This window comes from Tachysurus fulvidraco, chromosome 4 (assembly GCF_022655615.1).
Source record: "Tachysurus fulvidraco isolate hzauxx_2018 chromosome 4, HZAU_PFXX_2.0, whole genome shotgun sequence".
NCBI classification, from domain to species: Eukaryota; Metazoa; Chordata; class Actinopteri; order Siluriformes; family Bagridae; genus Tachysurus; species Tachysurus fulvidraco.
The window spans coordinates 14,851,394-14,866,208 of NC_062521.1; the positions used below are offsets into that span (position 1 = coordinate 14,851,394).

Consider the following 14,815-nt stretch of genomic DNA (forward strand, 5'->3'; position numbering starts at 1 on the left):
GGCAAGTTGCTCGTCACTCGTTCAGACTTCAACCCGCCCCTGGAGCATGACATCACCACCACGAAGCAATGCCACAACTTCAAGAAACTGCTGCAAACCACACAGCAGCGTCTCGAAGCTCAATGCTTTCACTAAGGGACTTGCCCTGCTCGTCCCTCTGCGCGCGCCTCTGCCGCTCTTCCCCCAAAATGGAAGAATAGTTCACATACCGGGTATGTTTCCATGATATATTTGCTTATCCTAAGTAAATATTTTTAGTAAGACTCAGTGCTTCAGCACGACAGTTCAGCAAAGCCCATATTCTAGATGTCGCTGAACAGAGCCCGATGATGCTTCCCAGCCCAGTAACGTCAACCCCGTTTTCTGTCAAGGACATACTAAAGCTGGAGCAGCAGTCTCACCACCAACTGCAAGTACCTTTACCGGATTTACAGCAGCAGCAACAGCGTTTCCACACTCCACCATCTTGCCTGCTTGGAGGCGCAGAGAGCCCCGGATTCTCAGATAGTGAGGACAGGATGGCTTTCCTCAACGCCCTCTCTGTACAGGACAACCTGGTGGAAAGCAGCCTTTCTCCGCCCATGTTTGGACATCCCGCTCTGGGACACGTCGTAGACGGAAAGTTAGAGGAAGACCTCGAAGAGCAGGAAACCAGTGAGTGCTTTCCACTATAAAATGAAAATAATAATAATAATAATAATAATAATAATAATAATAATAATAATAATAATAATAATAATAAAATTGAGTAAGAACAAAAATGTAAAAAAAAAAGTACCAACACGATTTAAATCAAGGGTACAAATCTAGACACCTAAATTAAGAGGGTTTGTTAAATACAAAGGAGGAAGTTGATGTTTTTAAATGTCTGTAGTATAATTTTGTTCTCAAACACATTTCGATTCATTGTCTACATTTTTCTTTATTGTTTTGCCTTCTAAACTTTAACATTTAGAAGTGAAAATGGTTGTCTTTTTTAGATGTGAATTGATAATGAAATATAAACCTATTATGAAAATAAACACATTCGCCTGACATGTGATAGCTTTTCCTATAATAATAATAATAATAATAATAATAATAATAATAATAATAATAATAATAATAAACTACTATTATTATTATTATTATTATTATTATTATTATTATTATTATTATTATTATTATTCCTAGCTGCCTCTATCTGTGTGTGTGTGTGTGTGTGTGTGTGTGTGTGTGTGTGTGTGTGTGTGTGTGTGTGTGTGTGTGTGTGTGTGTGTGTGTGTGTGTGTGTGTGTTTTACAGAGAGTTGTGGTGCTTTAGTGAGATCCCCTGACTGTGAGCTGCCCTCAGACCCGGACAGGTCCCAGAGGCAGAGAGCCAGGCGGAAGCCGCGGGTTCTTTTCTCCCAGGCGCAAGTTTTCGAGCTCGAGCGGCGCTTCAAGCAGCAGCGATATCTCTCCGCTCCCGAGCGAGAACATTTGGCGAACACTCTGAAACTCACGTCCACCCAGGTCAAAATCTGGTTTCAGAATCGAAGATACAAATGCAAGCGCCAGCGTCAAGACAAAAGCCTGGAGATGGCTGGTCATCATCATCACCATCCGCCGCCGCCTAGACGCGTGGCGGTACCGGTTTTAGTTCGTGATGGCAAACCTTGTCTTTCTGGATCACAGAATTATAACGCTACCTACGCTGTGGGCTCCAACCCGTACGGGTACAATGGTTATTCGAGCTATAATAATGCAGCATATACAAACGCCTACAATTGCTCATATCCTAGTTTGCCAACACTCCCAGCAAACACGGGCACCAACCCGTTAATGTCCATGACTTTGAATAATCTCGGAGCGCACACCCAGCCGCAGACATCACAAGGGACTTCCGTTTCATCGTGCCAAGGACCTCTGCAGGGCATCCGGGCATGGTAGTGCCACAGCACCCACATGCCTTCTGTACAGGCTTGAATAAGACGCTTCACGCCAATAGCAATTAATGACATATATTGTATTTTGACTTCAGCAGCACGCTACAGATCAGCCAGGACACTTTACATCTGAGAATGTAGTCTAAAGTATGTAATGACGCCAAACCTGTTGATTGCATGTAAATTAATTTTTTTTAAGTTTTTTTTTATGCTAAAATATTTTAATTAATATGAAGTATTAGTGTTTTTTTTGGGGGGGGGGGGGGGGGGGTTGACATCTCATGGTATTGCAATATTTCTAAACTTTGCGTAGGACCAAATGTTAAATAAAACTTTGGACGCTGAGGACGTGTGTACAAAAAAGTTCAGGAGAAAAGAGTTATGGTGTCGACTGCATTAAATCAAGGACATTGATGCAATGCCTCGAGTTTACGATCAGACGTTTATCTATAGACTCTCAAATAAAAGACAAAAAAATCGAATTCGATATAATTAATAATGATTCTGTTTATACTGAGAATAATGTTGTGTACAGTGCAGTTCGTTTGGGTTTCTTTGTTATTGCGTTATACAAAATAAGTGTTGAAATCCGCAGTTAAATACGAAATAATTTGATGCGCATTAAAACATATTTATGCTATTATGTTTAAAAACATAAGATGGAATGGATGAAGTAATGTCAAGCTCCTCAACTGGGGTCAATGTATAATGCTTTCCATAGGCCTGCCTAAGATTTTCAGTGATTTTAAAGGAAAGAAATAAACACGTTTCCTGCTTCGCCGCTGTATGAGAGAATTTATTACAAAAAAGACAGTCAGTAAATTCGCCCCGATTTGTTATTAAATGAAATGCACTTTGTTTCCAAGCTTCCAAGAGCTTCCCACTGATTCATTTGCGTTTTCACCGATCGCGCATGAAGACAGTTGTTGTATGGGCTATTTATGTTGAGAGAGGCCAGACGCACATGAGGCCTGTTGACGAAAAGCAGAAGCTCGACGTGGAACTTAAACAGACATAAAGAGTGGACATTAATATTAGCGTTTTGGTCATTCAGTCTCGGCTGTAGCTTTGCGATGCGAATGTGACCAAATGTGCAGTCAGTTCATTATAGATGTACAAAGTGGCACAGTATTATCCATGTTCAAATCCAAGTTATTATCTGTAAAATAAGAATAACATTTTACAATTAAAATAGTGTGAAGACAGACAGACAGACAGACAGACAGACAGACAGACAGACAGACAGACAGACAGATAGATAGATAGATAGATAGATAGATAGATAGATAGATAGATAGATAGATAGATAGATAGATAGATAGATAGATAGATAGATAGATAGTATTTTCATTTATTTCACTCCTGGCAGTTTTGTTTTAACTTTAAGGACAAACTTCCAGCTTAGTTAAAACCAGCTCCTGCAGACAACGTGCTACTTGCTTGTTAGGCCATTACAGACGCGCCGCGTTTATCTTCCAAAGGTTAGCTGTTGCCGCGAAGCTTTTAATGGAGATTAATAGAAATGTAAACAAAGCGTCGAAAAGACCTTGTCTGCGCCGAAAGCAAGGATGACCACTTCTTCTGACTAGTGCACTACCGGTAGGACATACCTGGTGTCAGGATAAGTGGCCTAGGCTCTTGAGTGTAAATAGCGCTGGCGACAGAGCGGCGATGCCTCGGGACGCCAGGGCGCGTTCACACACAGCCTCTTCTCATGATTTGTATCTATGACTAGATAGGAGCCCTTCCATCAGGCTTAGGCTGCGTGGAGATTTCCTAAACACTGAGTTTCTCGGCAGCGTAGTAATTTAGTGCCAGATAACATTTGACCACACTATGTCTAAGCCATACTATAACTGGAAGGCTCACTGCATATTTGCCATTAATAATAATAAAAAAAAGACTTAACCCTTGTATGTTGTTCGGGTCTGTGGGACCCATATTCATAAACATCAATAGGTTTGAAAAACTTTTATTCCTTGTAAATTTGTTGATTTTTTCCCCACTCATAACTTTGATTTTCTTTTTTTTTATTACATTTTATTAAAAAACAACAAAAAACGAGTAGCACTTTAATTAAAAAATGTGATGTAATAAAGGTAAAGTGAAAATATTAACCATATATGCTGCTTATATTGCTTGTAATTGGGATGAAGTAAACATCTGTAGAGTATTTTAACATAAAATATTTGATTGTGTTGAATAAAAAACCCAAAAAATGCAGCGGGTCCACCAGACAAATATACGAACACCATTCAAGGGTTAAATTAGGAATCCATCAAATTAAGATTTTTTTTTAAAGACATTTTATGGTTTTCCGGAAAATAGCAGGATTAAACTAAACTAAAATGATCGACACAGCAGAGTAATAAATGTGTTTTATCTTGCATTGTAGACACATATTAAAAGTTTGTTTATACATTTGATGGTCCACATTTCTAGGCCTTCTTTATTTAGCAAGGAAACAGGAACAGCAGATTGTCACCCCAATATGGTGATAAGGATTTACTCCATTTAAAAGGCATAAAGCAGTGATCAGTGACAAACAGCTCCTTGAAGTCACAGTAGAAAAGCTAAGATCTAGATATATCATAATGGTACTTGCTGTTTCCACATGTGCAAAATCACACCAAATTAACTCAAAGTAATATTACACAGCCAAGGGCCTCACAGGTACAGTGTCCGAGTGGGTTCCCTCTAGGTTTTGTGATGCCTTGCGATATTAATCCGAGACTGCCTATATGGACTGTTACGTCCACCGCGATCCTGAACATGACAACGCGGTTACTCAGGATAAGTAATAGCAATGTTTACAACATGCACGAGGGTAGAAAATAAAATGCGGGTGCAGAGAAAAATGTTTCTAGAAATAAATGTACTAGAAATGCACAGAAAATACTAAAGTTTTTACTAATTAAATAATAATAATAATAATAATAATAATAATAATAATAATAATAATAATAATAATAATAACAATAACAATAATAACAATAATAACAATTATTGTTATTATTGTTATTATTATTATTATAAGAATAATGAGGATAAGAAGAAGAAAAATAAGTAGAATGCGATAGAATAATTATAAAATTGTCAACATTTTAAATAATTAAATTAAATACGTATGTCTGCATATTTGTCTCAGTTCTCTCTCTCTTTCTCTCTCTCTCTCTCTCTCTCTCTCTCTCTCTCTCTCTCTCTCTCTCTCTCTCTCTCTCTGTGTGTGTGTGTGTGTGTGTGTGTGTGTGTGTGTGTGTGTGTGTGTGTGTGTGTGTGTGCGTGTATTTGTGTGTGTGTGTGTGTGTGTGTGTGTGTGTGTGTGTGTGTGTGTGTGTGTGTGTGTGTGTGTGTGTGTGTTTTGAGTTTGGTCAACTCTGTATTTACAGAAGACAAAAGGGAAAAAGAAAATATTTTTCCGGAAAAGGTTCATTGGCACTCTTTCATTAAAGCAAATTCATCAAAGAGCATTTTATTCCCATCATACCTGATGACACAAATACACTATCTGGTTTGTTTAAGCATAACCCGGACCCACCGAGTCATAGTTATCGGTATAGTGCATTACAAAAGCGCGAAATTGAACCATACATTGATCTGTTGTTGTTGCTGTTGTTAATAGTAGTTAATAGATAATACTGAAACATAATACTTTGCTTGGGTGTTTTGGAGAGAAACCGAAAAGTATTAACAGCAGCTGTTGAGTGGTGCGTTGGCCATGTGTTTGCTTATAGACGATAAAGGTTGAAAAAAAAATGTTTTAATTGATGTTATTAGTATATTGTCTAGCTGATCGTTCGCCAATAGTCTCCATTAAATAATTTTATTTAGAACCTTAAAACCTTATTATGATATTATTATTATTGTTTTTCGGTAAAGCTAGAAGTTAAAGATCTGTCCTGTTGGTTAATTGTATTGAAGTCAACCGACTTCAAGAAGTAAAGAGATTTATGTTCAGCTTCTGAGACAGTTGTTATGAAAATCTGAAAGTATGCGCCCTCTAAGGGCTGATTCCATCTTCTAGAGGCCAAGCAACCTTTAAAGATCGTTTATAATCACTAGGTGGCGCTACAATCTTATTTCCTACAGGTCCACGCTCATTGAGAGGTATCGTTTTAGCGAGCTTCATTTTTCCAAAAACATTCATAAAAATAAATAACCAAAAATGATTATGTACTAAGTTCCCTGTTAAGTACGTCACTGGTTATAATGTACTTTTTTTTTATCCTGATAGGGTTATGTGTATGTTCGTGTCGTGTCCACCTGGTTCTCCTGTTACCTCCACAGTCTGTAAAATATTATACATGCTGGTAGGTTTACCATGCATGTGAATGTATATGTCCATAGTGCACTGCGTTGGCCCTGCCGGGGTGTTTTGCTTCCTCATGCCATGATAGGTTCCGGATACGACACTGTGACCCGAGTGAAACAGATAGTTTAAGACAACGAGCAAGACTATGATGCCAAGATAATATATACCACTGAAAAAGGAGTGCAGATCTTCAGAGTATACATGTAAAAAAATATCCAAAATTACAGGAGACAAATCACAAGTTCAGAACGCTCTAGAGGAGCGTGAGAAAGAAGGGTGAGAGCAAAACTGAAGGAAAGAACCAGGATACATCAGACGGCCCTAAACGATGAGAAGATTCACAGCAATGGAAGAACACCAGGATCTGAGATATAGGATCACAGACGAGTGCACCTACATCTAGAAAGACAGAGAAAACAGATTAGAATAATATGAGAATATAGTGGCTTTAAACGGTATATCTTGTGAGAGTATTGGAACTGTACTATATGCGCAAATAGATAGCCTTCCAAGCTGAAGATTTCCCTGTTCTTTTCCTTTGTCGACTTTTAGAGTTGTGCTATTAAAAACTACACATAAACTGATGTATTGACGATTTTCGTTGTCGAGTTCAGAATTCACGTATCAGACCTGGCATTATATGTAGCCGAGAGAATCACGAATCTCAGCACAAACTATCGATATGTTTTATATTGTTTGAGGTCAGACATCACGTCACTGCGTTGGCCCCTTTCCACCTGAATCAATCCGGCCACATTTAGGCTCAAATGCACAACATCTGACTACATAACCTAAGTGATTCTAAGTGATTCTATATTCTTATATTCTTCATGATCGTATAATTTAACTAGTCAGAGGCGATGGTGAGAGGTTATCTATGATTTTTCATGATAACTGGCCATCTTAATAAATACGAGACACAGCAGGATAACAGGAAAAAATAATACAGAAATGTTTGATGCATTTGTCAGGGCACGTTTGAAAAGGCGCAGTTATTTTGCAGATCATTTAAAACAATTATCTAATAGTGCAGCGTAATATTCTAGTTTATCTATCTATCTATCTATCTATCTATCTATCTATCTATCTATCTATCTATCTATCTATCTATCTATCTATCTATCTATCTATCTATTTATTTATTTATTTATTTGGGGGGGGGGGTGTCATTGAAAGACCGAAAGACTTGGTTTCTACACCTCTCACTGAGTTGAACCAAATTAAGTGAATCATTGAACAGAACGGAAAATCTGATCGCGAAAATGGTAAATATAAACAGGTAGACCTATAGTAAATATACAGGAATATATAAACAGGTAGACCTATTTATGACATACTTCATCGCTAGATTGTGTTTCTGAATAGTAAAAATTAGCGAGATAATAAAGAGAGATGAGTAAAATGCCTAGAAGGGATGAGGAAAGGTGCTGACAGGACAGTAGGAGACGCTGATGTTACTAAGTTCCACAATAGGTGAGTTCCTTTTATATACACCGTACAGATAAGCCTGTATAACATTAAACACTGCTTATCAAATCAAATTATAAAGCCTACGTTATAACGTTTATTATACAATTTCATTACACTGCACAGAGAATATTGTACTTTTCTGTTTATATTTCATGTTGCACGTCTATATACCAACATCGTCAGATAAAGAACAAAAATTAGGTAATAATTATATTTTTATATAAATATCATATTTTTTTGTATAAATATTTTAACTTTTTTTTTTTTTTTTTTAGAAATGATTTAAAAGCAATCGCTTAGGGCAAAATCCAGGTCAAGAATATTGGAATTAATTAATGGCTAATCAAATGTTCCTTTACACTTTACAGCACACACAGATATGAACATTTTAAGCTGAAAACTGATTACAATATTTATTTATAGTCACAAAATATGGAAGAATGGAAGAGTATGGAAGAAAAACGTTATACTTAATGTTCCAAATAACTGTTTAGCCTCACATCTTCATTTTTCTTTCTTTCTTTCTTTCTTTCTTTCTTTCTTTCTTTCTTTCTTTCTTTCTTTCTTTCTTTCTTTCTTTCTTTCTTTCTAGACAACTATGAATTAAATAAAAAACTGCTAAAGTTTAAAATGGGTACCTTCTACAACACAAAGTGCAAGCTGCGTTCCTTAAAGCGTCTCCGTGCTTCAGTGAAACAAGTCTGTGTGAGTGACAACATTTCATTCTCAAAATGAAGTCGGGTTAAATTGCATTGATCTTTAATTAAGCAGTAGACCTACTCCGGGAAGCTCTTGACGGAAGAGGCTGAGTGGGCGGAGTTACGTGGCACAGCCAGCGCATTGGCGCACTGTTTCTATAGAAGTGGAGAAAGTGTTCAGGCAGGCATGACTTACTCTGACACATTGCTTGTTGATTGGGCCAAAAGGAGTTTCACCACAATTAAAGCAAACCAAAAGTGGAGGACAGCGTCAATCTTTCCAGTGAAAGCCAGAGTTTGCGTCATTAACAAAAAACCCAAACAAACAAACAAACAAACAAAGAACTACAACAACTGCGACATCTAGCCCACTCACAGTCTACACTTTGGATCATTTTTTTACGGAACTACGTTTTTCTGACCCGAAGTTTATATAAATGTTGTAAATGGCGAGCGACAACTCTTCGTTCTCAATCCATAACATTTTGAATCGAGGACTTGATTCTCAGAAAAATAACCGACTCCCCCGGGAATACAGCGACGCACTTCTACAGTCAGACATTCTCGGGAGGGTAGAAGGAATAAACTGTCCTGGATCCACTCAGTGTCGGGGAGGGAATGAGGATGGAAGCAGAAAGGGAAGCATCGTGTACGGACACAGCAGGGTCGCCCCGTGTGCGCTCGACCTTGACACATCATCGGACAGACAGTCCTGTGGAGAGGAGTCTACGGGAGAGGAGACAATGCATGCAGAACATAGACAAAGTAGGTGTATCATTTAGAAAGATAAAAATAATTACGGGTTTAAGTCTCACAATTTGTTCCTGCGCTTTATCAGAACATCCGCTGCAGTCTGCTAACTCCACTAATCTATCCAGTTTAGTCGTTTGTTTAACGTTGGCTTCTAGACTGACATACAGGAGATAAGTGTGCTGAAAGATGCGCAACAAGAAGCACTAAGCTTTTTCCATTAACAGCACAACAAAGTCTTCAGATTTAGAGCACTTAATCACTTTTATCCGTTCTCACACAGATCTTGATGTACAAGTTCCAGATTTGGAGCGAGAGAAGAGGGAGAGCTGTGCTTTTTCCGATCATCACCCTAAAGCTAATAAGAAACGGTGCCGTGCCGCTTTCTCGCACGCGCAGGTGTGTGAGCTGGAACGCCGCTTTAACCTGCAGCGCTATCTGTCCGGCCCGGAGCGCGCGCACTTGGCAGGAGCGCTCAAACTCACCGAGACTCAGGTGAAGATCTGGTTCCAGAACCGCAGATACAAAACGAAACGGCGACAGATGGCGGCCGAGCACGCAGCTACCTCGGCGTCCACGCTGGCCAAGCGGGTGGCGGTGAGAGTGCTAGTAAAGGACGACCAGAGGCAGTACGGTGCGGATGACTTTCTCCCGTCTCAATATCTGCGCCTGTACCAGTCATATCAGTGCTGCCCTTACATGTACTGCGTTCAGCCCTGGATCTCGAACAGCGCGCTCAATGGAAACCTGTACTGACAGCTTCCCCGGCTTCACACTCACTAAAAGCCATACGGGTTTTTATTCTAAATGGTTTTTTTTTAGGACACAGAGGAGCGCATACACCGTTTAATTTGTAAGCTAAATGGTTGCTAAGACTCTAAAGGTTAAAACTATCTTGAACGATAGCTTTTGATTTTGTTCTGAGAAATGGAAGCAAATTCTTATGTATTTGAGATGCAAGTAAGAGCATATTTTCTTTGTTTGTGACAGCTAAAATAATGGATAAAAATCGAATTTTGTATGCCTTTTGTGATTTATTTCTGTCATTCTTGTTAATTAATGTACACTAATAATCCGCTGCCATAAAAAGTTTACTCTGCACACTGTACCTCGATACTGAATGAACTGGGTCTATGATCCAAGTTGGTTTAAGATTCAAGTTTGACATAGTTAACCAATAAATAATTTGAAATCACACTGAAAGTCTAAGTCAAATGTCACTTTTTATGGTTCATAGAAAACCTGCCAAACAACGCGATGAGTTACTCTCGTAAGTATTCGTTAAACAGAAAGTTAAATGTAGTATAAACGAGTATAAAAGTAAAAGTAGTAAAAACAGAGGACGATTTTAGCCCTGATATGCTGTTGTGCTTTAGGCAAATACTAAGCCTCATTAGTTTACATCTCTTAGTCGTGCTGAAACAAATCAAAAAAAGATATTTAAATCGTGTAGAAATTACAGAGTGTAGAATTAGCTCGTGAATGCAGCATATAAGATGAATAAGTAACTACATTCATCAGTCATTACAGTAAGTACTGCATACAGAAGGGCGATAAGGCCACTCATTTGCTTAGACAGCAATAATAAAATGGAGGCTCATTTGAATTTATCATGCACCATAGACAAGAAATCATTTTACATACAGCTTTAAATGAACAATGATAAATAATGTGGTCACATAAATATTACTTTAAATAAAGAAATTATTTCAATTTGTCTGTATATTTATATGGACCCATATGTTATTAGGCCTGTATATGTCAAAGATGTCAAAACATGTTAGGGTTCTTTAGTAAATGGAAAATGTATGAAATGTATAACAAGTTATGCTGACAACAGCACATCATTACAAAAAACACTACATTTTAATAATCTGAAATACAATCTTAATTTAATTAACTAAATATTAATTAAATATTAAATACAGTATCGGTTCATCACAGTTTTGATTCACAGGGTTAATCTTAATTAATTTTTTGATTGGACATCTAATTTAAGAAACATTTTTGTTCTAATAAATATCCAAATTATAATATGTTTTCATTAGAAAAGTACTACATATCGGTTTTATAATTGATATGTTGAGTGGATTCCTGGATTCCTGAGAACATAACCCATTGGTTTAATATAAAAAAAAATTATTAAACAGTATGGTGGTTATGTAAATTAACTTTGTAAAACTACAGATGAAACAACAGCAGCAGCAGAAACAACAACATCAACATCAACAACAACAACAACAACAACAACAACAATAATAATAATAATAACAATAATAATAATAATAATAACAATAATTATTATTATTATTGTTATTATTATTATTATTATTATTATTATTATTATTATTATTATTATTATTATTATTATTATTATTATTATTATTATTATTATTATTGCTAAATGTATGGCAGATTTTCAGATACAAAAAAGATCTTTAAATTTGCAATAAACTAAACAAAATATATTTGTAATTACTAAGATCATTAAATTGCTTTTATATTAATAGTCATATTTTATCTAGACAGATTTCAGCGAGAGCAGTCACCACCGAATATAATATCCTTCAATGCCAACCACGTCAAACAGATATATTTAGCGGTGACTGCTCTCCATCCAGTCTATCATCGTGTAGGCCTAGTCGAGTATAAGCATAGAAATCATCTTGATCTGGATGCTACATATATAAATTAGATGCAAAATCATCCGATTCCACAGTAATCTGATTCCACAGTTTTGAACTATTTTTCTAATTCCTGAAACTACTGATGTTAATAAACAGCTATTAAGGCTAATAACCAATAGACTCATGTATGATAAGACACCGAAGAGGACACTTGTGTTTTACATAGAAAATACATGGAGTTCATAGCAAACTAGCAACATGTTTATGAAAATAATATGATGCAGTTTTTTTTATTGTTCATCTTAAGTACATGTGAATTCCAGGTATATAAGCACAAGAGGAGTTGCAGCACACAGCTGCATGATTCAGATACCGTCAATAGACCATGTCAGTGTTTCAAAACACAGTTTGGCAGAGTTAGGACAGAATACATTAATAATGTGCTGTTGAAAGGCCAACACCTACAGTACATAACAAGTGAGACCAAGGCTCATAGATGCATTAAATGAAAACGTTTTTCGTTATGTATTTGTATGGCATAGCGAGACATACTGTGATCAAATACCATTACATATTAAAACATATTCATAATATTCGAACATGGTAAGAAATAGACAATTTAAAGTTTGCAAAAATAGCATAAAAAGTGGTGATTTTAAAAGAGAATGATTGAACAGTTTGGTTTGTGCGTGGTTAAAAAAAAATAAAAAAGATAGATAAAAGTCAGGGTTTGCTGAGGTCTGACATTTAGGATATAACTGAAAGTTACTATACAAACTGATAGAACTATACAAAATAGGGTTCAATAAAAATTTTCCAAACAAATAATTGATCATAAATCAATCAATGAAATGAACAAATCATCGTGAAACAAAGCAGTGTAATCCCTGATTTTATTTTTTTGTTAACATTCATCGTAAACATAAGACTGCAATAAAAAAGTAAATACTAGATAGATAGATAGATAGATAGATAGATAGATAGATAGATAGATAGATAGATAGATAGATAGATAGATAGATAGATAGATAGATAGATAGATAGATAGATAGATAGATAGATAGAAGTTATTTTTAATTTTGGAAAGTTAATTTTTCCGAAATAGGACCATCTATTAATTTTGAACCATTTTATTTAACTTTAAAGAAAATACATTAAACAATAGCTATTCTTAAATAAAATAGAAAGAATAAAATATATAAAATATATCTTATTTCTGTGCCACGTTCTTCCACAGGGATATCTTCTCTTATATTGTCAATGTCTCACTGCAAACACATTTACGTATTTTGACATTTTCTTCATATATCATTAAGACATATTTAAAAAGACAGAATTAGCTGTTTAATAAGTTGTTTTAAATATATTCATTAAAGTTTAGTTAAAATCCCTCTTAACCCTATAAACTCCCAGAACCTGTCAGTGGGTCCAGACCTAACTTCAACTTTTCTTTACATTAACATTAACATTGGTTACTGAATAATTCATAACACCCCCTTAAATAAGATGCTTTAAGATATAATGTATTATTACCTAGTAGTTTATGTAGTGTAATGGCTATTTAGATTACTGAATTACTATATATATATATATATATATATATATATATATATATATATATATATATATATATATATATATATATATATATATATATATATATATATAAACAGAGAGATATATACTCTTTCTCTCTCATAATGTATATAAAGATGTATATATAAACATATAGATCTATCTGTACCACTATTGGTTATTGGTCTCAGACTAAATTTTTAAAAGAGGGGAAACAAATGAATTCCTTCCTGCTGTAATTCCTACACCATTCAACCAACGTAATGTGTGTGTGCATACATATACATACACATGCGTGGTGTACCATATGCACATCTGCATTTATGCAAAAATGCATAGCAGAGAAGTATGCAAACACTCCATTAAAATGTGAAGGGCAATGCTTTCTGGTTTTGTGTAGACCAGTGTGAGCAAGCCTTAGGCCACCACCACCCCCCTGCTAACTTCACACGCACATGTACACATGCAAACGCACACAGGCACAAATGCACTACTAACACATTGGAAAACGTCTAGAGTTGACTAGATCACTTTTACCTACTTCAAATCTATTGAAATTATAAGACACACAAGAGGGCTAATAATCCCTTGCAATTTACCAGGTAATTAAAATAGGTGTGACAAAAAGGCAGTGTGCACACAGACCAGGGGTTTGGCTTTTTTTTAGTCAATTCTGTTTCGGTAGACTGCATCAACAAGCTTCATAAAGTGGGTTTGTTCATCATTGATAGAAACATTTTACACAAGGTGCAATTAGCTAGATTTTACTTTGTTAATGTTGTTGACTAACCTCTTATATGAAAATGTATTATTTATAGGGTGTGCCAGTTTTCTTCAAAAGTGTACAATGAAAGAGCACAAAAACCAGACTTTATGACTTTAAATGAAAAGCCTTGCTTATAATGAACACACACACACACACACACACACACACACACACACACACACACACACACACACACACACACACACACACACACACACACACACACACACACACACACACACACACACACACACTTTGGTCTGAGATCCAATAAGCCAACAAGCTTCCAGGTGAGAACATATGAACTGAAAGAGGAAGCTCATAGCACTTTTGTGGTAAAGGAACTAATGCGGTCACCTAGGCTCAGCAAAGGGCAAAAGAGAGGAAGAAATGGGGCTGTAGTTAATACCTTTGTTTGGAGAGAGTACAGCTTCCCAGTGACCCTGTCTTCTAAGACACATAAGTTCCTCCATACTGCATACACCCCCACATCTGTCAAAAATCCATCCCACAGGGCTGTTCAGACTGTTCCAGAAACTATTAGCTGATAATATCACCGTATGGTGGAATGTAAACATTTACAGTAGAAACCATAAGACATGAACTCCCCCACAGCTATACTGCATCCATCACCCACTCTTTTTTTTTTCAATCAGAAACTGAACTAATCTTCTTCTGTTTAGTTCTATATAATAAGTAAAATTTTTGGTG

At 36.2% G+C, this 14,815-nt stretch overlaps 2 protein-coding genes across 2 annotated transcripts; both read left to right on the top strand.

Annotated features, from left to right (window-relative positions):
• Positions 1-2,684, top strand: nkx2.3 (NK2 homeobox 3). The gene is made up of 2 exons (XM_027141825.2): positions 1-654; positions 1,285-2,684. Exons 1-2 carry the CDS (start codon positions 327-329, stop codon positions 1,908-1,910), a joined length of 954 nt encoding a protein of 317 aa, XP_026997626.1. The 5' UTR covers positions 1-326; the 3' UTR covers positions 1,911-2,684.
• A 5,868-nt stretch (positions 2,685-8,552) lies between these two features.
• On the top strand, positions 8,553-10,333 carry nkx3.3 (NK3 homeobox 3). Its single transcript, XM_027141905.2, has 2 exons — positions 8,553-9,151; positions 9,420-10,333. The coding sequence occupies exons 1-2, from the start codon at positions 8,833-8,835 to the stop codon at positions 9,890-9,892; spliced, it is 792 nt and encodes a 263-aa protein (XP_026997706.1). The 5' UTR covers positions 8,553-8,832; the 3' UTR covers positions 9,893-10,333.
• The last annotated feature ends 4,482 nt before the right edge of the window (positions 10,334-14,815 follow it).

Excerpts from the sequence above, each read along its gene's own strand:
- nkx2.3 (XM_027141825.2), top strand. The coding sequence starts at position 327 with ATGATGCTTCCCAGCCCAGTAACGTCAACCCCGTTTTCTGTCAAGGAC. Across the intron at positions 655-1,284 it reads CCTCGAAGAGCAGGAAACCA|AGAGTTGTGGTGCTTTAGTG; the intron begins GTGAGTGCTTTC and ends TGTGTTTTACAG.
- nkx3.3 (XM_027141905.2), top strand. The coding sequence starts at position 8,833 with ATGGCGAGCGACAACTCTTCGTTCTCAATCCATAACATTTTGAATCGA. Across the intron at positions 9,152-9,419 it reads GCATGCAGAACATAGACAAA|ATCTTGATGTACAAGTTCCA; the intron begins GTAGGTGTATCA and ends GTTCTCACACAG.